The 25,846-nt window shown below is 40.4% G+C and overlaps 1 protein-coding gene across 1 annotated transcript; it reads right to left on the bottom strand.

Moving 5' to 3' along the window:
• Positions 1-15,857: 15,857 nt before the first annotated feature.
• Positions 15,858-16,358, bottom strand: LOC141651254 (uncharacterized). The gene has a single exon (XM_074458973.1). The coding sequence runs from the start codon at positions 16,356-16,358 to the stop codon at positions 15,858-15,860; it is 501 nt and encodes a 166-aa protein (XP_074315074.1).
• Between the last annotated feature and the right edge of the window lie 9,488 nt (positions 16,359-25,846).

The following is a 25,846-nucleotide window of genomic DNA, read 5'->3' as shown; positions in this document are numbered from 1 at the left end:
GGCTTCTCTAAGTACATCACTTTGAATCCTAGTGTTTATGGTACTTTGAAAGGATGTCTAGCAGGACTGTCAACTGTCAACGCGGGGTGACAAGGCACACGACACTCCAACATGCCTAACCTATTTTCTCCACAAAAGAGCACCCTCACCAAAGGATGGAACATACGAAAGGGAGCCAGGTTGTGCAACCGAATACGCTCACCCGGCTACCTCGATACCACCCCGGGACGTAGCTCGCACTAATCGCAATTAATCGGGGCCCCGAAAGATGCATGAACACGAACATGGAACGTAGGGATATCTGCGCTACTGAATCCTGCGGCGTCCCCATTGGTCCTAGAAACGACGATAAACTTGCCTAAATTGCGCCCCTGCGGCTTTAAACGTGATGAACACACCTTGCGTCATGAACAAGGTGAAGTAGTCCAAAATCTGATACGCCTAAATCGACCATCCGGCATTACGGCAGACTAGCTTAGTCTGGATCACCCTATTCAGGCTGACCAGGCTGGTCTAAATCAGCCTCCTAGGTTGACACGGCTACTTCTCCCTACATTGCGGCATATGCCTAAATCGGCCATCAGGCTGACACGGCAGCTAGCTGAGTCAGAACGTCGACCTTTTCAGGATGACAGGACTCGCCTAAATCAGTCAAGTAGGCTGACACGGCAAACTTCCTAAAAATAGGGAAAATAAATAACAAACACACGATATGTAAAACTAAAACCTTGCCAAACTATGACAAGGGGCATTTCAAAACATGGCCAATATACGGCCCCAAGTTTAACCGCCACCTTGGCGGAGCAACCACAGAAAGAAAGTTTTAAAACTTACAAAGTCTGCCACCTCTGGGCCAGACTGCCAAATCTGGTTCACACCGTTGTTCGGGTGCTGATAAGATCCACCACTGTTGCAGTTATAGTCGTCATTGTTGTGGTTCGGCCCACCCTGGCTATTCCATGACGCAGTTGGCCTATTACTCGCCATACTCTGGCTCGGAGCCTACGAATAGTTCCCCTAATATGATCGCTGGAAGCCTCCTCCCCCAGCACTCTTACACTCAATTGCTTGTGGCCTATCCCGCCACAGTTGAAATAGTGTAAGGTAGAGTTCTCAATAGCACTCCGACCACCTCTTCCCCTAAAGCGAGATCCCCCACTAAAGCTAGACCCACCAAAATAAGCTCTAACCTGATTAAGGTTACCACGCTTGGAGCTTGACTGGTTACCATCTTCATTCTCAGCCTTTCTTTTCTCACTTCTCTTTTCATTGGCCTCCTTGGCCATGTCAACCAACCTCTCAGCATTTCCCACCCTCTCACAAACCTTATTTAGGTCCGATATTACCCCAGCAGGGAGTTTCTCCATAATCTTCAATGACAACCCTCTCGCGAAACGGAGAGCCAGACTCAGATGACTCAGCTCCATGTCCTCCGCATAGGTGATGTGCTTTATATTTGTAACCTCGCAAGTATAACGAGTGATCGTTGTAGATGTGAGGGTCGAACTCAAGGGACGAAAAGTTATGGTTCTAAGACGGTTTAGTTAATCCTAGTTTAATTCAAGCCAAAGGAAAGTTGGTTGGTAACTAAAGATGAATTACGATTAAGACAAGGAAAACAAAAATAAGCAAGTAAAAGACAAGATTAAACTCAGGATATTAAGAGGCTAGGGTGCTTGGGTTCACTAGTGCAGGGTATGGTTGACTTATGGTTACCACTAGGGTAGTCTAAAAGCAAGGTCAAGGAAGGTCTCCGGCCCTCAGTGTGAGACGGTCCTCTAGGCTAGGTCGGGTCAAACACTCGCTCTAACACTCCTTAAACATGCTATTGTCACACACAAACTTAACATAAGCCTAAGCTCTCACCTAAGCATGCAATAAAAGATGAAGGAACTTAAATTCTCATTCAAGCCTTCCAACAAACACTTGGTGTGCACAGAAACAAATCATTTACTCAAAGACTCCCCTTTGTATCAAAACCAACAATCAAGACGTAAAACCCTACACAAGCTCCCCCTCTACCCTAGTATGGCACTATTCACACATAATTGCAACAATAAACATAAAAGGTGACGACTTTAGCATGAGACAAACAAAGGAAAGCACTTTTAACAAATAGGAAATAAAAAAAAAACATAAACATGTAAATAATTGAAAGGAAATAAAATAAAGATGAGAATTATACCAATACTAATTAAAGGAGGAAATTTGGATTGATATAAAGAAGATGAATTTCTTCAAGTCTTAAAACTACAACCCAATAACTAGATGTAAACTATTGGAATGAGTAGATCTAACATAAACTAAAGAGTAATTAAGCTATAATTAAGGAAAGAGTAATGCTTTGATTAAGGAAAGATTGCATAAATTAGGGAATGATTAGTAGTCTAGGGTAATGTTTACAATAGAATTATGAGGGGGTATATATATAGTCTTCCATAAAATTAGGTCATAAATGAGGGGTAGGTGTTGATTTGCGTGTTGTCGCTCTGCGTCGGCTGACCGGCTGCCGGGATTGCTACCGTCAGCGAGCCCATTTCTATTTGGCTTCCTTTATAGTTCATCCTTCAAAATTTGGCTAAGTTTGGAACTGGTGTCCCTACCGGCTAGCCGGCTGCCAACCTACCGGTAGGAGACACCCTTTTTTTCTTCTTGGACTCTTTGCCGTGCCACCTGCTGCCGGTGCCTCTACCGGCAACGCGCCTATTTTTCTTTGGAACAAAAAAACTTCAAATTTCTCCTAAGGCATGAGGGAAGGTTCCCTGGCGGCTACCGGCCTACCGGCAGAGAGCTCTTCTCTGCTTTTCATCACTTCTTTTCTTCCTTGGAGATAAGGTGGGGGTTCCGTGCCGGTTGCCGGCCTACCGGTAGAGAACCTTCTCTCAGCTTTTCTTTCTCTTCTTCCCTATGCTATCTTCCGGACAACCTTCCTTGCTCCCAATTCTTCATTTCCGTCTCAAAACCTGTAAAATGAGACACAACTCATAGAAGGCGAAATTGGGCACAAAATGCAAGTAAGGACACATAACCCATCTCAAAATGGGCCATCATGCATAGGAAAGGGGAGGGAAAGCGGTCCAATTTAATCATATATCAAACCTCCCCACACTTGGACATTACTCGTTCCCGAGTAAGTGAGCAAAATTTTTGACTCTTATTCACCCCTCTACTTAACTTAAGCTAATAATATTCGATAAAAGGCAATTAACGGGCCTTCTTCGTCCCTTCAACTCACAATGAAACACAATGAGGTATGTGCTCCTTTGCAAGGTAAGTGGGGGCTTGTGGAAATTTTTTGACACATCCAACATTTAAGCACGAATCAACATATAAGAAGCATTACAAAAAGTCAAGCCGCCTTCCTCATCTAAGCGGCCGTTTTGTTTTAAACATGAAAGGTCTAGGTCGGGAGATACCGTCTCAAAATCCCAACGAGGTGCCAACCCCTAAGGATGGCCCAAGCAACCCAAATGTGACCACAAAAGCCAAAGAAACACATTATAAGGTGGGAAAGGGGAAGCAAGGCTAGTCCTACAAGATTTACATGACACAACTCAAGATTCAACCAAGAGAGACCCATGACTAAGGAGACCTAGACTACAAACTTCGTCGCGGTTTTCACTCGTCAAACATTTGAAGAACGGGTGTTTTCTTGTGCAAAAAGTAACCAAAACACTCTCCTACTACGACTCGTGAAACGTGCTCGCAATCTAATGTGTAATCATATCCTATGACCATGTGAGATGCAAAAAGGAAGAATGCACACAAAATGAAACAAAGGGTTATAACGGGTCTTAGGGATAGGTCGGAACAGGATTGGTGCAAGCACCGTTTGGACAATGTGAAGTTGATATCCAGGAGTTGTCAAAATTATTTCTTGTCGACTTTATTACAACAAATGAATTAAACAAAAGTAATGAAATTGGTTACTAAACATCACATTTAAAATCCGATTCATTTGAAAAAAACATCATATGCCTTTTTTTTATTTAGCAACGTTTTTTTCTACCCCTAGATGATGAGTTGGGGTGTTGCTTTGACTTTTTCTCATCTCAACTAATATGTACAATCCCATAAATACACGTGCTAACATCTTTTTTGTTCTTTTCTCAATTTTTCTGTTTTCTATTTTGTTTTCCTTTTTCAAAACCTCTTATTTATATACAAATTGCCAAATTAAAACTGAAATTTCAACTCAAGTGAACTTAGCTACGGTTCACTAATTAGGACTCAATAACCATCCCTCTTACAATCACAAACACTTGAAAACTTCTTGATCAAGGAAGGTCATTTTTGGAATGTGGTTTGTTTAGTAGTTATGCCAAATAAAAGGCTCAAGGCTCAAGGGGGTTAAACAAAAAGTGGGTCATAATTTAAAGGGTCGAAATAAGGACTAGGTTGGCAATGTGAGGCTAAAACAAGTATGAACAACGAGTTTGTTTCATAAAATATGCACAAAAATAGGACAACTCACGGTCTAAGGAATGAATGACACATTTATGCATATTGACATGGCACGTCTCGCGAGGAGACATATTCACAATCCTAAACGGGGGTCGGTTATGGATGAACCGACCCCAAAGGAGGCTCTATTCCTCACTTATACGTAGTTAGGTCGAAGTCTAGGTCTAGCCTACGGTCCTCTCGATCCCACAAGGTGGTCAAGACTTGTTAGACATGTCCTTTTTCCCAAATACTAACCATATGGACACGGGTGCGAGCCACGGGGAGGGCCATTATTGGGGTATCATACTCCCTCCCTAGACCACATTTTAGCCAAACATTTATATATAAACTCAATGCAAAACATAAGTTAATACTACACATATTTACATGTGACAAATGCATGCGGAAATGTAAATGACGTGAAATTGAAACATGCAACAAATTTGTCTAAATCCTAGTAACACATCAACCACAGAAACCACAAGTTCCCTAAGGGAACATCCGTAGCACAAAATCCCGTCCTCCTTCATATATTTAACAAAATAAAGGAAAAGAATGGTAAAGCAGAAAGAGATAAGAGCGGTTATACCGAGCGTCTTCTAATCTCCTTTTGCTTCAAATGTTCCAAATGCCTATGCCTCTTGTTGAACAAAATATATATATACAATGCAAAAAAATTTGGAATTTTTGAAAATTTTTAATTTTTAGGCATTTTTTGAAACTTTCTCAAATTTACAAGTAAATATATATAATTATACACAAAGCGGATATTTTCCTCCCCACACGTAAAATATACATCGTCCTCGATGGAACAAAATATAGGGAAGAAATATGAAAAATTAAAGACATGTTTTTGTATTTTTGAAAAATTTTTGAAATGAAAAACTTGTTTTTGTGGTTTTGGAAATTTTCTTAAAATTGAAATAACATGTTTTTTTTTTTGGGCATCATCCCCACACTTGATATTTACAACATCCAATGATGGATGAAGTGTGGTTAAGAGGCAATTTTTGAAATGAAAGAACATATTTTTGGATTTTTTGTTTGAATATTTGGAAGTAAATAACATTTTTTGTATTTTTTAAAATAATAGAATTTCCACCCCACACTTATTTATTTACATGATTTCCAAAGGAAATAAATGTGTGGAGGGATTCCCGAAAGTAAATGCATGTTTTTGAAGATTTTTAATTTTTCAATTTTTTTGTATTTTTAAATAGGGATGCAATGCATGATTCTAACTAAATGCAAAAATTGAAATACAATGCAAATTATACTACGTAAATGCAATCCTATATGTGAATATATTAAATAAATTTAAATTCTAATGCAATCCTATATGAATACAATTATATGAACTATTTCTAATATATTACAAGTAAACTAACTGCAAACTATTCTAATTATGCATGAGAGATTTGGATTTAGGGAGTCATACTTGTGCTTTAGATTGAATTCGGGAGTAAGGTAAGCCATCATTACTAGGCCAACTGAGAATCATCATCATCCTCCCAGTCCCCATCTCCAAAATCATTATCACGGATGATGTCATCCGTGTTCATCGGGATCTCACCATCATCCGCCATCAAGCCTCCACCTCCCGACCTAGAAGCATTCGGGTTGCTCCTGAAGTAAGGCCTCACCCCCCCTCACCCCCCCCCCCCCCAGAACCATTGGGCTTTGTGCCCCTTTTGTTGTTGTGGTGGGAAGATAGGAGCGGAAAAATAGTCATGTTGGAGGTTTAGGTCTCCATGGACTACGACCCCGTCTTCACGTTGGTAGCCACCATCGGGCCACAAGAAGTAGGAGGGGTGGCTTGCGTTATAGGGGACATATCCCCATCTACAAAAGTCGTCGTAAACGAGGTATTGACCCGAAGCTTGGTCAGCGTAGAGGCGGTCGAGCTTCCTTCCCAAGACTTTGCGCTCACTTGCCGCCGTTTGTATGTTGAGGTTTATATTGTCCATCCATTCAACAAGAGATGGATAGAGGGGAGGTGGTTGGGACGGTTGGCTAGAAGACCTCTCTCCTTGATGAAATGTCCATGGAGGGGGTTGTTGAAACGATGACGGAGGCATGGTGTAACGTAGAGTAGATGTGGTGGCGACGCGCCGATCTCTTCCATAAAAAATGGGTGGATCATTAGAAGCATCGGCCGTTGCATCCTCTGCCTCAATTTCTAGGAGGTAAATTTCTTCGTCGGGTTTTACTTTCATTATCCCGACATTTGGTAGTGGAATGGAATTCCGCTTTTGAATTTGCCAATACTCGAGTCCGTCCACGGGGTTTCTCTTTAAGTGAGTACATCATGTAGTCCTTGGTCAAAAAGGTATCACCGGGTAGATATTTTAAGGTAGAGAGGTCAACCGGCGCGTTAAGATCTTTGACAATTCAGGTGATAACACCACCCACATGGAGCGGGACTCGTTACCCCGGAACATTTGCAAGCTTCATTAGGTGTAGAGCCATGTGATGAGCCACATTAATACGGTATGGCACGGACTTGGTGATTAAATAAGAGCCCAAAATTTCGAGCTCATCGGTCCGGAAATACCATGGCTCATCTCTTTCAAAAATGGTACATCCCAAAAATCGTTGTCAAATTCGTATTGGGGCATTGTGACATGATGTTGCCGTCTTATTTAGCCCAAGTTGATCATCAAGACCCGAAATGGCCTTCCACACCTGGGAATGGTGGATTTCCATGTGGGAAATAATCTGTATACTTCCCTTAATTTAGAAGGATTATAACGATTTAACAATGATGATTAAAGGTCATAAACAAAATACATAAACAAAGTATAAGGAATCAGAATTAACCTTCGGTTCTAGCAAATATGGCCTAAGAACAATATCAAAATTGATATTCACCTATTAGTTGCACCCAAGACGATATGAGATATGCCCTTTGATTATGCTAGAATCGATCTAAAATTTTCTGTAAAATTTAGTTGTTTTTGTGTTCTTGTGATGAGAGAGAGGAGGCAAGGTCAAGAAAAAGCATTAGGGTAGAAATAATTCTCTACCTTTTCTTTTTATACAGACCGGAATTTTGGAGTCAATTAGGAAAGAAAAAAATATATAAAGTGTGTTGAATTGTCATCTAGTGAGGATCGAACCCATGACCTCTTGGTATGTGTACCCTCACTATTACCACTATGACACATTCATCTTGTTGATATTAAATACAACTGATTATATTTAATTACGAATTAACAGATTAATTCGTCCAAGCTAACATTATATACATTTAACTAAATATAACTTATTATATTTAATTTACGGATTGACAGTTAATTCGTCTCAACTTAATATTATTTAATTTTATTAAATAATTATCTCATCAACACATTGACTAACTTTTTAGTCATTTTGGGCATCAATATGATTATATTTCTATAACCACATTTCTCAAACACATCCTATAGGTGGGACCTTTAGGGACCAGTTGATCACCGCCATCTGTATGATAATAACGTCAAACTTTCTAGCAAGCCAACCGTTATTAGGTAAACGTTAATCAACTGATTAAATATACGAAGTATACCCTTGTGAACCTGTAAGAGATTTACAAATGTTATCACACTAATTTGTGGAGGACACAAGCTCCAACAAACTCCCACTTGTCCTCAAAAGTGTATGTGCGATAACCGATTCTCATATCCTATAAAATTTCTCCCACTCAATGTAAAACAATTTGCAAATCCGAATTCACAAAGGTCGTATTTTACAAGCGATCAATATGAAGAGTGGTTTCCCCGACTAGAGAGTAACTTAACTGATAAACGAATCAACATTCGAGCATGGCCATGCATTTCAGTTATAACTCCTCGAGTGGCCCTGAGAAATAACTATACCTGATAAGGGTTGGATATTTTCCTCAACTCGAATCCTGCAGATGTAAGCACAGTATGAAATGACCCAGAAAAAATCTACTAAGCCACCAGTTACGGCAGACCGTGAGAAAGAAACCAAAGGCACCCAAAAACTGCCTTAATCTCAAGACACAGTCGTTAGTCAAAAGAATCGACTCTAGGAACATAATGGATGTCCTATCCACGACCTGGCACCGAATGTTTATTAAACATTTAGGACTCCATTACGTTGTTACAAAAAGTTGTCCTACGAGGTATCGTCATAATCTCGCATCTGTGATCGATCAGTCAACCGTTTGACTTATGGCTCGTTGAACCCACCATCAATCGACTGCACAATATAATAGCCGGAGTTATCAGCTCACATTGGCGATTACGGACCAAAACAAATATAATGTAATTCAGTTCGCTTTGTGGCGTTCAATGTTGTCAGTACAATCCACATGAAAACAAAATATTATATATTAAATGATGAAGTTATAAATAGTATATGAAAACGATAATGTATCAAATTCATAATCAAGTACCATAACTCAGGAACACGTTTAATTCCCATGGAAATAACGTGCCCTACATGCTTATCATAATTCAACAATTCAGTAGTAGAATCTGCTACAACACACTAAGAGTGAAGACGAACCCGGCCTGAGATCTGTTTGGAAGCTAGCATCTGCAGAATCCGTTGCGCATAGCTTAGTATCTCCTCCATAAGTCAATACCCAATCCATAGTCCTCCGTAGGTACCTGGATTCTTTTGGTACCGACTCGTCATAATCTATGCATATGCCATGTCTGGACGTGTGCATATCATGGCATACATGATCGATCCTATTGCAGATGCATAAGGAATACGACTCATGCGTTCAACCCCTTCAGGCGTCGTGGGTGACTGAGACTTACTCAACTGCATCCCAGACGTCATTGGAAGGTTCCCCTTCTTGGAGTTGGTCATGCTGAACCTCTCAAGAATCTTATCCAAATAAGACTCCTGACTAAGTGATAACGTCCGTCGTGATCTATCTCGGTAGATACGGATTCCCAAAATGCGCTGATGCGTGTCGTTCAACACCAAAAATAAATGCCAACAAGCCTAAACTATAAATAGCTAGGGAAGTTGGGTCGAATCCACATGGAGATGGGAATCCTATAGTCAACTAAGTCTGTCGAAAGTAACCAAAATGGGGGGTTTGTTGTTTGTTTTTCTAAGAAACTACGAGCAAGGAGAGAGTAAAAAGAATGAGAAAGAAATAGAGTAGAGATGAATAAGAGAGAAGAATACTAGGATTGTCGGTTCACCATGGCTTCTAAAGTCCGGACTAAATCGTAAATGCCCTAAGTTCACGCTGTGGGTAATAAACGTCACCTTTCGGTCCTTAGTTCGCCCTAGGCAATACTAGTTTAGCTCTCGCCCTAGCTAACAAAGATCCTAATGAAACGCTGCAGAACTACTCCTTTTCCAATCTTTCGATCTAGGAGAAGGGGATATCGAGACAGTTAATTGAGTGCGTCGACTCAAACAATTAAAAGATATTAAAGCGAAAGAGATGCATACAAATAGACTACGGGTACTCTAATTAATTCGTCCTTCCTACGCCATGGCTACCCTAAATCCTAGCAATGCGATTAGCTATTCATGATCGAAATAGAGGACAATAAAGGCAAACAAATGACAGTAGATAACATAATAAATGAAACTGAACTGAAACTATATTAAAGATAATACCGAGTTCAACGAAGGAAGAATTGAGAAATGGCGATGAAAAGTATTTCCGATCCAAAAACTAAAGCAACAGTCTCCGTTTTTCGTCCTCAATCTGATAATTAGATCTCTAGTATTCCTTGCCTATTTATAAGAAAAAATAGCAAAGAAAGCAAACGTACAAAACAACAACACAATCAATCAAGCCCATCAACGTGGCCTCTCGATCGAACCCCCCCTGCTCGATCAAGAGCTTTCCCTAAGTATATCCATCGATCGAGAACAGGACATCTCGATCGAGGCCTTCGCCTTTGCATTCACTCGATCGAGAACAGGACATCTCGATCGAGGGGTTCTTGACACTCATGCCTCTCGATCGAGCTAATTTGGGAGTTCGATCGAAAGGTCTTAACTTCTTGTGTGTTCTCCTATTCCTTTGGATGCCTTCACGCATCTCAAGACGGTAAGATTTCACGCCGACTCTCTTAAGTAAGCTTGGAGGACCACAAATAGGCTGATTTCCAGTCATTCCGGTTCGTATCTACAAATAATGCAAAACAGAACAAAGTAGACTATTCGGGGTATAAAATGACATAATATCACTCAAATACATAGAAATGCGTGCCAAAAGAGACCGTAAAAGTCTATGTAAAATGCACGCATCAAACTTCCCCAAACCAAACCTTTGCTTGTCCTCAAGCAAACTAATGCAACTAGCTAGGATGAAATGGATAGGAGTAGAACATAGACAAGCTGAGGACCGTCGGCTCAAACCGTTTAATGCATAAGAATCGACTACTCAAAGCCCAATGTCAAAGCAAACGAATTTATGCATATTTCAAAAAGATGTTGAACTTTCGACCTTGCAAGACTTTCAAAATCGGACTCTCACGAGTCGCTCAATCACACAATTAAGCATAAGGTGATATGTGAAATTAGATCGAAAGAATAAAGAACACTCACCTAACTGCAACCTATAAGGACATGCATGCAGTCTAACATGAATAAAGTCTCTACAACCGTACATATGCATTCCAACCAAACTGATGACCAAGACACATGCCGAGGACTTACATATGGGTAAGTGAGGTAATGGGTAAGAAGGGGCTAAAATGAATTTGGATATGTGGGGTTAATAGCCGGCTAGCAACAAATGAATCCAAATTATAAAACTTCCCAACTTCATACTCAACTAATCAAGACAAAACAGTGCAAAATGAATGCACACAACTCACTAAACACCATAAAATTGCCAACTCCCCATAAGATATAGATTAAGCATGGGAGTATAAATCACAACATATAGTCTTTCATTTTCAGCATATGATTTTGATTTTTTTTTTCTTTCTTTCTTCTTTTTTTTTCTTTTCTTTTCTTTTCGGAATTTCCTTTTCTCTTTTTTTTTCATTTTTCTTTTTCATTTCCTTCACCCATCCATCTCATGAAAAGATATAATAACCAACTGCAAATCAACACATTCCCAACATTGCTACCATTACTAGCTCGGCCAGGGTAGGAAAAATATGGATTGTAGCTAACTAGGGACAAAATGGGCAGTTTGGCTATGTGGAGCTCATGGGTAAAATGAAATAAAGGGGTTGCCTCTCCAAACATGTGTCACCAACCACAGACCCGAATGCATACAGGTACTAAGTAGACTAAACTCATGCTTATGCAATTTGATGTTACATGCCTTATAAGGAGTAACTACTCACTTCCTACATGAACTAGTCATGGATGACACCAGTTATAAGCTCTAAACCTCGGAAAATGATGTAGTTTGCCAAAGTTTCAAGTCAAGTCTATTTGTTCAACGCATTTTGAAACGAAATTCGAGAAATTGCAAAGACTTTTGCTAAAAGATGTGAAACAATGCAAGGCTTAAGCAAAAAGACAGTCATCAGCAATGAAAAATTCCTATCAGACTCGACCTAAAATGCAAAAATAAACATGATTTTTCTTGAATTTTTCAATTTTTATGAAATAAAATACAATGCAAACGTAAGGAAACGTGATAACAGAAATGCAGTAAAAACAACATGCAGACACGATATGGATGCAAACCCTCCCCAAACCAAACTGTACAATGTCCCCATTGTACAAAGTAAAGGAAAAGAGATGCAAACTACAAAGAGGGAAAACCGAAAACTTACAAAAGCGCGCAGACCACGGACCTCCCCAAACCGAACCAAAAAGAGAGGTTAGTAGGGCTCTCGATCGACAAGGGATCAGGTCGATCGAAAAGAACACGGTACTCGATCGAGACAATTAACACTCGATCGAGTCTTTTAGCAGCGCACAAACTCGATCGAGAACAGGACATCTCGATCGAGGGCTTTGAAGGGGAAGGACCACTCGATCGAGCAAGAAATCTACTCGATCGAGGGCTGTTGCATCAGTAAGCAACAGTACGGTACCTGTGCTGTTCAAATTACGCATAAACTCTATTAAAACTGTTCAAACGCACACCAAACAGAAATAAAGAATGTCAAAAGTTTCAAAAACAAACACAACAAAATACAATCGGGTTGCCTCCCGAAAAGCGCAGGTTTATGAGGTCCCGCACGACCTATAAGCGTCAAACATCACTCTCCGCCATCGCGTCGAAAAAGAGAACTTCGACGCGTCCAATCACAGCATCGGCTCCATAATAATGTTTCACTAGATGACCATTAACTTTGAAGCGATTCCCCTCGGAGTCCTCTAACTCAACTGATCCAAATTTAGTGATGCCGGTCACCGTGTACGGACCACTCCACCTGGACTTCAGCTTACCAGGAAATAGTTTCAACCGGGCATTAAACAGTAACACCTTTTGTCCAACATGGAACTCACGGGGTACAATCCTCTTATCGTTCCAACGTTTAGTCTTCTCCTTATAGATTCGGGAGCTATCATAAGCGTTCAGCCGAAACTCCTCCAGCGCATCTAGCTGCAATAAACGCTTCTCACCACACAAGTCAGCATCATAATTAAGCTGGTGGATAGCCCACCAAGCTTTATGTTCTAGCTCAACAGGAAGATGACAAGACTTTCCATACACTAAACGATACGGTGAAGCACCGATTGGTGTCTTAAAAGCCGTCCTATAAGCCCACAACGTGTCCTCTAGTTTAGCACTCCAGTCTTTCCGTGATTTAGACACTACTTTACTCAATATCTCTTTTAGTTCCCTATTAGAGACTTCGACACATCCGCTAGTCCGAGGATGATACCCCAAACCTCTAAGGTGTTTGACACCATATTTAGACAAAAGCGATCAACCGTTGTTCTCTAAAATGCATACCCCTATCGCTAATGACGACCCTAGGGACACCAAAACGGGGAAAAATAATCTTACGAAACAGTTTAATCACGGTCCGGGCATCACAATTGGGAGTGGCAATTGCCTCCACCCACTTGGACACATAGTCTACAGCTACCAGAATATACCTGTTACCCTGGCTAGACCGGAATGGCCCTTGATAATCAATGCCCCATACATCGAAAATCTCAACCTCTAAGATGCCGTTCTGGGGCATCTCATGTCTCTTGGAAATGTTTCTCGTTCTCGACAAGCATCACAAATAGCAACAAAAACTTTAGTGTCGGCGAAAAGAGTTGGCCAATAAAAACCCGATCGCAATACCTTAGCCACGACGCGATGATGGACCGTGGTGTCCTCCACAAGGGGCCGAATGACAGCCTTCTAGGATAGCTTTGGTCTCCCACTGCGGAATACACTGTCTGTAGAGACCGTCTGCGCACTCCTTAAATAAATAAGGGTCATCCCAGAAATATTGTCGTGCATCGTGTAAGAATCTCTTGCGCTGCTGATGAGATAAATCCGGTGGCAATGCCTGATCGACAAAGTTAGCATAATCTGCAAACCAAGGTTCAGCACCATCCTTAGAATTCACGGAGGTAACAGAAAAAACATCAACGAGAAAATAAGGAGTCGTCAAATAAAGAATCATTAATAGGAAGAGAATCCTCCCCCTCTGTTGCGTCGGACGCGACGGATGGTCGCCTACGACATTTTCTGCTCCCTTCTTATCCTTAATCTCCAGGTCAAACTCTTGTAAAAGGAGTATCCATCTCAAATCTGGCTTAGCCTCCTTCTTGTTCGGAAGGTGTTTTTATTTGCATGATCTGTAAAAATAATAACTTTAGAACCCAACAAATATGATCTAAACTTATCTAACGCATACACAACAGCTAAAAGCTCCTTCTCTGTGGTAGCATATTTCACTTGAGCCTCATCCAGAGTTCGGCTCGCATAATAAATCGCACTCAGCGCCTTGTCTTTCCGCTGGCCTAGCACCGCTCCTAGTGCATAATCGCTGGCATCGCACATAATCTCGAAGGGCAGCTTCCAGTCCGGAGGCTAGATGATGGGTGCAGAGACCAAAGCCTGCTTCAAAGTGTTAAAAGTGGAAAGACATTCATCATTAAAATCAAAAGGAGCATCCTTTAAAAGCAACTGTGTAAGTGGTCGAGCAATCTTTGAGAAGTCCTTGATAAACCGGCGATAAAAGCCAGCGTGACCAAGGAAACGCTTCACCCCCTTAACATTAACTGGAGGGGGTAATTGCTCGATTACTTGCACCTTTGCTTTGTCTACCTCAATACCCCTGTTGGAGACTAAGTGCCCAAGGACTACGCCCTCATTTACCATAAAATGGCACTTCTCCCAGTTTAGCACCAGGTTAACCTCAATACATCGCTGCAAAACTTTATCAAGGTTAGCTAAACAATTATCAAAGTCATTCCCATAGACACTGAAGTCGTCCATAAAGACTTCCATGATAGACTCGATATACTCAGAAAAGATCCCCATCATACACCTCTGAAAGGTAGAAGGGGCATTGCACAAACCAAAAGGCATCCTGCGATAAGCAAAAACACCCTTTGGACAAGTAAAAGTAGTCTTTTCCTGATCATCTGGGTGAATAGGGATCTGGAAGAACCCTGAGTACCCATCCAGATAACAGAAAAACTCATGAGAAGCCAATCTCTCTATCATCTGATCAATGAAAGGAAGGGGGAAATGATCTTTCTTGGTGGCGGCATTTAATTGCCGATAATCTATACACATCCGCCACCCGGTCACTAATCTAGTAGGTATTAGCTCATTGTTTTCATTTCGGACAACTGTGGTACCTCCTTTCTTAGGTACCACCTGAATGGGACTTACCCATTTAGAATTCCCAACTGAATAAACAATACCTGCGTCGAGTAGTTTCATAACCTCAGCCGTCACAACTTCCTCCATCTTCGGATTCAGCTTTCACGACCCCCGTCATAAGGTTTGTGATCATCCTCTAACTCAATCTTATGCATGCGAGACATCGGTGATGCCCTTAAGGTCATCCAATGAATATCCCATCGCCTTCCTATTTCTCTTAAGAACAGTCAATAAAGCAGTTAACTGTTCGTCGTTGAGCTTAGCACTCACAATCACTGGGAACTGCTCAGTATTATCAAGAAAGGCATACTTAAGGTGAGAGGGAAGAGCTTTACGCTCGGGGACCTTTACCTCGACTGAGCACAAAGTGTGTGCCAAGTTCTCTACCTGTTCCAGCTGAACGTCAGACAGCTCTATCTGATCAGTAGTAATTCCAAGCAGCTCCTCGACATCATCCTCGTCATCTGAAAAATCTGCATACTCATCTAGAAACATCAAAGACTCCTGCGGATCCTTAACTAAGGAATCCGACCAAAACTCGTAAGCAGACTCATCAACAATATCAACAGAATAACAAGTATCCTCTATCATTGGTCTAGACAAGGTCTTGGGCAGACTAAACGTAATCAAATCATCCCCTACCTCTAGAGTCAAACGCCCGAGTTTGACATCAATAATAGCTCCACTTGTACACAAAACGGTCTACCTGAATAATGCTGGTACGGGTATCCTCAGCAATATCTAATACAATAAAATCCACTGGAATAAAGAATTTGCCCACCTTAACGGACACATCCTCTAAGATACCTAAGGGCCGTCTAACAGATCTGTCGGCCATCTGTAGGGTGATATTGGTCATTTTTAGGTGACCCAATTTAAGCTTAGAAAAGATAGAATAGGGCATGACACTGACACTAGCTCCAAGGTCACACAGCGCCCTATTTATCACCATATCTCCTATAACACAAGAAATAGAGAAACTACCCGGGTCCTTCAGTTTAGGGGGAGACTTTCCTGAAATTAGACTACTAGACTCTTCCATGAAAGCGACAGTAGCTGTTTCTCTAAATTCCCTCTTACGCGCAATAATATCTTTCATAAATTTTGCGTAAGGAGGTATTTGGGTAATTAACTCAGCAAAAGGAATAGTTACCTGAATGTTTCTTACCATATCTGCGAATTTGCTGAATTGTCTCTCCGTCTTTGTGTCGCGTAATCGACTCGGGTAAGGGACCTTAACCATAGGAAGTGGGTCCTCTTCTTTCTCTTTTCCTTTATCAGTTCTCGACACCCTCGCAGCATAGGAGGGTACCCCACTACGGTCAGCATTGGAATGCGTGTCCAGAGCTCGGCTTCTCGATCGAGGCTCAGAAGTGCTCGATCGAGAGCTTTTCTTGCTAACCTCTCTCGATCGAGAGGTTTCATCGTGCAGATTACTCGATCGAGAGGTACCGTCTCTCGATCGAGTGGTTGCTTCCTCTGCATTGTTTGATCGAGAGGTAAGTTCACTCGATCGACCACCCTTCAGCAATTCTTCGTCATTTTGCTTTGCAGTGATCCCTGCCTCGGCGTTTGAACTTTCTGGAGTATGTTCTGGTCCGTCATAAGTGCAACCACTCCTCAAACTTATTGCATTGACCGGGTCTTCCTCTAAGCACATTGACTCGCACTTTTCGAGTAGTTTACGGAAGACATCCGCACCAGATTCCTGCTCAAGATGTTGTGTGTGAATGGTGGCCTTAAGGTTGTACTCGGCCTAAACATTATCAACATAAAGCTCGAGGGAAGGGCCTCCTTGCCTATACTTCCGATAGGTTAGAACGCTCTCGGATGTAGCCATACATGAAATGGGGCTGTGTCCCCATTCGCCACATCTTCCACAAATGACCTCCATAGTTGAACTATAACCTGTAAGCACAAAAAACACTCGGGCCAAGAATGAGAACTGTCTCAAGGAATAAATTCCCGGAGACAAAAGACAAACAAAGAAACTATAAAATTGCACCGTCTCCCCGGCAACGGCGCCAAAATTTGATGCGTGTCGTTCAACACCAAAAATAAATGCCAACAAGCCTAAACTATAAATAGCTAGGGAAGTCGGGTCGAATCCACAGGGAGATGGGAATCCTATAGTCAACTAAGTCTGTCGAAAGTAACCAAAATGGGGGGTTTGTTGTTTGTTTTTCTAAGAAACTACGAGCAAGGAGAGAGTAAAAAGAACGAGAAAGAAATAGAGTAGAGATGAATAAGAGAGAAGAATACTAGGATTGTCGGTTCACCATGGCTTCTAAAGTCCGGACTAAATCGTAAATGCCCTAAGTTCACGCTGTGGGTAATAAACGTTACCTTTCGGTCCTTAGTTCGCCCTAGGCAATACTAGTTTAGCTCTCGCCCTAGCTAGCAAAGATCCTAATGAAACGCTGCTGAACTACTCCTTTTCCAATCTTTAGATCTAGGAGAAGGGGATATCGAGACAGTTAATTGAGTGCGTCGACTCAAACAATTAAAAGATATTAAAGCAGCAGATGCATACAGCTAGACTACGGGTACTCTAATTAATTCGTCCTTCCTACGCCATGGCTACCCTAAATCCTAGCAATGCGATTAGCTATTCATGATCGAAATAGAGGACAATAAAGGCAAACAAATGACAGTAGATAACATAATAAATGAAACTGAACTGAAACTATATTAAAGATAATACCGAGTTCAACGAAGGAAGAATTGAGAAATGGCGATGAAAAGTATTTCCGATCCAAAAACTAAAGCAACAGTCTCCGTTTTTCGTCCTCAATCTGATAATTAGGTCTCTAGTATTCCTTGCCTATTTATAAGAAAAAATAGCAAAGAAAGCAAACGTACAAAACAACAACACGACTGAACTGAAGCCCATCAGCGCGTGGCCTCTCGATCGAACCCCCCAGTTGCTCGATCGAGAGCTTTCCCTAAGTATATCCATCGATCGATAACAGGACATCTCGATCGAGGCCTTCGCCTTTGCATTTACTCGATCGAGAACAGGACATCTCGATCGAGGGGTTCTTGACACTCATGCCTCTCGATCGAGCTAATTTGGGAGTTCGATCGAAATGTCTTAACTTCTTGTGTGTTCTCCTATTCCTTTGGATGCCTTCACGCATCTCAAGACGGTAAGATTTCACGCCGACTCTCTTAAGTAAGCTTGGAGGACCACAAATAGGCTGATTTCCAGTCATTCCGGTTCGTATCTATAAATAATGCAAAACAGAACAAAGTAGACTATTCGGGGTATAAAATGACATAATATCACTCAAATACATAGAAATGCGTGCCAAAAGAGACCGTAAAAGTCTATGTAAAATGCACGCATCATGCGCTGTGCCTCATCCAGATCTTTCATCTGGAAATGGTTCTTCAACCATTCTTTAACCGAAGATAGGAGAGGAATGTCATTCCCAATCAAGAGTATGTCATCGACATATAATATCAAAAATACAATCTTGCTCCCACTCGACTTGATATATAAGCATGGTTCTTCGACCGATCGAGTGAAACCATACTCTTTTATCACTTGGTCGAAACGATGATTCCAACTCCGAGAAGCTTGCTTAAGTCCATAAATGGAACGCTTAAGCTTGCATACTTTCTTAGGATGTTTAGGATCTATGAAACCTTCGGGTTGCACCATGTACAACTCTTCCTCCAAATAACCGTTTAAGAAGGCGGTTTTCACATCCATTTACCAAATCTCATAATCATGAAATGCGGCAATCGCTAAGATTATCCGAATGGAACATAACATGACTACAGGTGCAAAAATCTCATCATAATGCAATCCTTGCACTTGAGTGAAACGTTTTGCCACAAGTCGTGCCTTATAGATATCTGGTTGCGCGTCTACAGAACGCTTTATTTTGTAAAGCCATTTGCACTGTAGAGGTTTTACCTTATTAGGTAAATCAACTAGATCCCATACGTTATTCTCATACATGGAGTCCATCTTGGATTGCATGGCTTCGAGCCATAGCTTTGAGTCGGAACAGGCCATAGCACCTTTATAGGTTGCGGGTTCATTACTTTCTAGAAGTAAAACATCATTCTCCTCGACCATACTAATGTATCTGTCCGGAGGATGAGAGTCTCTACCCGACCTCCTAGGTTCCTCAGGAATATTAACCGTATCATCAGTTGGAGGTACAGCTTCCTCCATCTGTTCCTCGGTTGTTGGTTCTGGAATCTCCGACAGCTCGAAGGTTCTATTACTCGACTTGTTCTCGAGAAATTCTTTCTCTAAGAACGTCGCACTAGCCGCAACAAAAACTCGATGTTCGGTAGGCGAATAGAAGTAATGACCAAATGTTCCTTTTGGATAACCTATAAAGTATGTCTTGACCGATCGCGGGCCGAGCTTACCCTCGTGTCTCCACTTGACATAAGCCTCGCAGCCCCAAACCCGAATAAAGGACAAGTTAGGGACCGTTCCCTTCCACATTTCATATGGAGTCTTGTCGACAGCTTTAGACGGACTTCGGTTAAGTATAAGAGCAGCTGACAAAAGAGCATAACCCCATAATGAATCAGGCACTACCGTGTGACTCGTCATGGATCGAACCATATCAAGTAAGGTTCGATCTCTCCGTTCGGACACACAATTCAATTGAGGTGTTCCAGGTGGAGTTAACTGCAAAACGATTCCACAGTCTTTAAGGTGTTGATCAAACTCATTTGAAAGATATTCGCCACCCCGATCTGAACGGAGTGCTTTAATCTTTCTACCCAGTTGGTTCTGTACCCTATTCTGGTATTCCTTGAATTTCTCAAAGGACTCACTTTTATGCTTCATTAAGTAGACATATCCGTATCTACTCAAATCGTCCGTGAAAGTGATAAAATATCTATAGCCATCTCTAGCGGTAATTGACATAGGTCCATATACGTCCGTATGTATGAGTCCTAATAGGTCACTAGCGCGCATTCCAACACCTTTGAAGAAAATTCGAGTCATCTTGCCAATGAGACATGATTCACACGTGCCATATGTAGAAAATCCGAATGTGGGAATAGTCCCATTATCGACGAGTTTCTTCACGCGTTTCTCATTTATGTGTCCCATTCGACAATGCCATAGATAGGTTTGATCTTTGTCACCAACCTTTAATTTCTTATTATTCATGTGTAATACTTCCGTGGTTTGATCTAAGATATAAATTCCATTCATGGAAATCTGCTGCCATAAATCATTTCATTAAAAGAGAAAATACAACTATTATCCTTTATTGAAAATGTAAAACCGTCTTTAGCAAGTACGGAAACAGAAATAATATTCTTAGATAAACTGGGTACATAGTAACAGTTATTTAAAGATAACTCAAAACTACTAGGGAGTTGGATTACATATGTTCCCTTCGAGGCAGCAGCAACTCGTGCTCCATTCCCGACTCGCAGGTTCACATCACCTTTTTCAAGAGGTATGATGTTCTTTGGGCCCTGCAAATGATTACACAGATGAGAACCACAACCAGTATCTAGTACCCAAGTTCCGAAACTTGCATGGTTAATCTCAATCATATGAATATAAGATGACATACCAACTGGAACGACGCGGCCTGCCTTGATGTCCTCACGGTAGACGGGACAGTTCCTCCTCCAATGTCCAGTCTTGTGACAATGGTGGCACTCTATGTCACCGCCCTTACTCTTTGTCTTGCTCTGTGAGCCACTAGTCTCACTGGGCGCACTTTTACCGTTTCCTGGCTTCTTAAACTTTGGCTTACCTACAGCTAGGTCGCCATGAGCCTTGCCCTTACCTTTACCTTTGTTGTAAATCGTGAGAACATCCTGCTTCACGCTCCCACTCAATTTCATATCCTTCTCGGTCTGTACGAGAAGGGAGTGTAGCTCATGAGGACTCCTTTTCAAGTCATTCATATAGTAGTTCGCCCAGAAAAGGGCAAAACCATCGTGAAGAGAATGAAGCATTCGGTCAATGACAATGCTCTCACTGATTTTACAATTCAGTGCCTCCAGTTTCTCGACATTCTCAATCATGTGAAGAATGTGTGGGCTAACCGGTTGGCCCTTCTGGAGTTTCGCATCAAAGAAGCGACAGGTATGCTCATATGTAACGATTCTCGGTGCCTTTGAGAACTCGTTAGTGAGCGTGGTGAAAATCTTGTTTGCACCTTGGGCAATGAAGTGTCTCTGCAAATTGGTTTCCATTGCAAAGATGAGTACGTTCTTTATCGCACCCGCTTCCATAACGAAATCACTATAAGCGAGTGACTCGTTGACTCCTGCATTTGGGCCTGGGTTGACCGGTATTGGCTCAGTTAAATACCTGAGCTTACCGTCAACAGTAGCAGCATTTCGTAGTGCCGCCTCCCAGTCCGCAAAATTGGACCCATCATTCTTCAGTCGAGTGGACTGATTCATTTGGTCCATGAACATTTTAAGCCAGGACGAACGATCTAGTGTGGCACTAGGCATTGGGATTGCGTTATTTCCAGCCATTTGTTGTAAGAGTATTATTGATAATAAACGTGTTCTACACTGCGAAAGAAGAATAAAATAATAAGCATGTGCATCATTTTTATTTTAAGTCTAATGAACTAATGTCATAACGCGAAGACTCAAAACATTTATACAATTGACCTCCCTCAAGAATTATATAAATGACCCCAAGACTCAATTCTCTGTAAACTGATAAGCTAACCTTTTAGCTAATTCTACCGTTAGAATTCTTGGTCGATAAATTTCTGTAAATACTATCTTTATCCATCATAATCACGAGAAACTCTTCGGACTATGATGTTGAGGTAAACTAAGTCAACACAACTACTTACCCAACGTAGAAGGGGTCATATTAGGCCTACCGACGAAGAAGGGATTCATAGATGTTTGCCCTTATAAAGACTAATCTCAATTTCCGTTTTAGAGGAAGATCCCATCAACTTTGTTTAAATTCATTTTAAGTGAACTATAATCTAGCATGCGAGAATGATTAAACTAAAGTGATGGCTTAAAGTCTGTGACATCTGCATGTCCATGAAAACTAACATACAACTTATATGAGTCAATTTTCATGCATTTTAGTAGTAGGTGGTTTGGTTTTAGGCGGAAAATGATGCAATTACTAACATGTGAATGAAACGCAATAATAATGAAAAACGTAAAAAAAAACAATAAAAGTCCTAGTGTGGCCTATCCTATCAAAATGAACAATAAATACAAGTTTGGAATCCATCCTTGGACCCGAGAAGCTTGTCTTGATGTTCCATCTTGATCCATGTAGCGGGAGTGAGCTTGAATCTTCATCTTTAGTCTTCTTTGAAATTACAATAAATAAAATTACATAATTGACCTATTTATTACATTCTAATTTCAAAACCCAAAACTAAAATAAAGGAGATTCGAGATCTCATAATTACATACAAATCATGTTTCCTTCATTACGAAAACATAATTTGACTAAGGCCACACTAAGTATTAAAAATTACAACCGATTGCAAAATTAAATACGTAAAAAAAAACATTCATTCGATTCATTCAACAAAATTAAAAGCATCAACTAAAATAAATTAAACATACATTACACAATTCTTTAATTATGTTGATTAATATATCCAAACCACCTATTTAAATTAAATTAAGTGACAATTCCGCAATTTAATCACATTAATTTCATTCTTAATCCATATTAAACTTGTAATATGAATTCTATCCGTCAAAATTTTAAACTGCTTTAAAATAACTCGGTATCATTTAAATTGTGAACCGATTCACAATAACTAATTGGCCAAAATAAAAAATAAAAAAAAAAATCCAATTGTTATTTTGGTCTTGGCTGAAAAAAAAACAATTTTTCTTTTTTTTTTTATATATCAGCTGCTCACGGCTAAAAAAAAACAGCCAATAAAATTTTTTTTTTCGGAAATAAGGCAAAAACAAGGAAAGAAAAACTTTCCTTTTCTTTTTCTTTTAGATTCGGCAAAAAGAAAAATAACCCAAAAAACAGTTTTTTTTTTTTTTTTTTTTTTTATGAACACTGTTCACGGTGAACAGTACCGAACGAAAAAAAAAACAACGGCAAAAAAAATAAAACAACCGTCACAAAAAAAACTTGCGGCAAGAATTGCTCTAAAACAAAACCGATGAAGAAAATGTTTACAGTTGCCATATAGAACGTGATTTAGCAAGTGAATTAATGAACATGATTAATCTTATATGCTAAAACTATATAGCAAAAACAAGTTCTTGTCTCATCGACATGATTATTCCATTAACAATTTAATTTAATCCGAATTAAATCAAGGTATCTACAAATTCATTTTATTATCATCTTAACATATTAAAACAATAATTCATATGAATCAAATGGAAATAAATCATCAACAAAGGAAAAACAGGCCGAAAAAAACTTCTCTCGGCACAAAAAAATTCAGCCGAAAACCCTAATTTTTTTTTTCGAAATCCCCATTACATACATATTTTATGAAAATCATCAAAAATAAAATTGTGGCCTAATGCTCTGATACCACTTGTGGGAAATAATCTGTATCTTGTGGGAAATAATTTGTATACTTCCCTTAATTTAGAAGGATTATAATGATTTAACAATGATGATTAAAAGTCATAAACAAAATACATAAACAAAGTATAAGGATTCAGAATTAACCTTCGGTCCTAGCAAATATGGCTTAAGAACAATATCAAAATTGATATTCACCTATTAGTTGCACCCAAGACGATATGAGATATGCCCTTTGATTATGCTAGAATCGATCTAAAATTTTCTGTAAAATTTAGTTGTTTTTGTGTTCTTGTGATGAGAGAGAGGAGGCAAGGTCAAGGATTCTCTACCTTTTCTTTTTATACAGACCGAAATTTTGGAGTCAATTAGGAAAGAAAAAATATATAAAGTGTGTTGAATTGTCATCTAGTGAGGATCGAACTCATGACCTCTTGGTATGTGTACCCTCACTATTACCACTATGACACATTCATCTTGTTGATATTAAATACAAATGATTATATTTAATTACGAATTAACAGATTAATTCGTCCAAGCTAACATTATATACATTTAACTAAATATAACTTATTATATTTAATTTACGAATTGACAGTTAATTCGTCTCAACTTAATATTATTTAATTTTATTAAATAATTATCTCATCAACACATTGACTAACTTTTTAGTCATTTTGGGCATCAATATGATTATATTTCTATAACCACATTTCTCAAACACATCCTATAGGTGTGACCTTTAGGGACCAGTTGATCACCGCCATCTGTATGATAATAACGTCAAACTTTCTAGCAAGCCAACCGTTATTAGGTAAACGTTAATCAACTGATTAAATATACGAAGTATACCCTTGTGAACCTGTAAGAGATTTACAAATGTTATCACACTAATTTGTGGAGGACACAAGCTCCAACATTCCAGGGGCGTCCTCCAAATCAATGACTCTCGCAAGTCTCCTAAGGGAGATAGAACGGTCCCTTATTCATTATACGGATATGTAGCGCGGCTACCATTCCCGTAATGCAGTGTTTGTCAATTCGGAGGAAACTCAAAAATTCCGAAGTAAGGCGCGGGTATGTCCATTCTTGAAGGTTGTACATTCCCTTCATACCCACCCCTCTAAACAATGCCTCGGTTTCCCTATCTAATAATAGATTCCTCATAGAAGGGCGACAAATGAACCTAGTCGGGGTAAGGGGGCGATTTTTAAAAAGCACAAATTTACCTTTTTGAATCGTCGTCGCAAATTGGACAGTTGGATAGTCGGGATCCGGGGTAGTGTCGGATGCCGCCTCTGCCACAAGTTGTGCTTGAGCCCGTGCAATGTCGCCCGAACCGGCTGTCAGTTAACCGGCAGGGGATCCTTTGTATTTTTCAGTTTTTTTGAATTCTTCCCCAAATTGAAATGGTCATGCTCACGCGGTGGGGTACCGGGTTCTGATCCACCCACGGGACCCCTAATCCTTCTTCCTTAACTATTTTTGGACCTCAGGTATGGGCTCTCTGCCGGCTAGCCGGCCTCCTGGCAGAGGGTTTTCCTCTCCTCATTTTCCTCGTGTTTTCAATATAGATGCGTGTCTCTCTGGCGGACGGACCGTGCGGCGTCTGCGGAGGGACACTCCTTCCTCTAGTTTTGGCGTATTTTCAACATGGGGGTGTTCCCACCTGTTGAGCCAGCTCCACCAATCTACTCTCACGTGACAACCGCCACCAAATTCAATTTGCACAAGACGAATGTTGATCCAACTGCTCTCATATTCTATCTAATATATGTAATATTTACAAAAAAAATGATGGTTCTTGGGGAACTCCATCAAACCCAACTTCATTGTTTGAAAGATCATTCATCCCCCAAGAGAGGGGGATCTTCAAGTTCTATTTCACCGTTAGCTTCAATCGGTTGCCCTTCATAGTAGTACTTCACACGTTGAACATTAACCTTGAAACATTCACCTTTCTTGTTCTTTAACTCAAATGAACCATATGGGTAGACGGTTACCACTTCAAAGGGTCCCGATCACCTAGACTTCAATTTTTCGGAGAACAATTGGAGCCTTGAATTGAAAAGGAGGACTTTGTCCCTCACACTTATCTCTTTCCTTATGATTTTGGAATCATGTCATTGCTTGGTTCTCTCCTTGTAAAGCTT

The sequence above is a fragment of the Silene latifolia genome, chromosome 4, assembly GCF_048544455.1.
Source record: "Silene latifolia isolate original U9 population chromosome 4, ASM4854445v1, whole genome shotgun sequence".
NCBI lineage: Eukaryota > Viridiplantae > Streptophyta > Magnoliopsida > Caryophyllales > Caryophyllaceae > Silene > Silene latifolia.
Note: the sequence above shows the minus strand (reverse complement) of the source record. Positions and strands in the feature narration are given on the sequence as shown.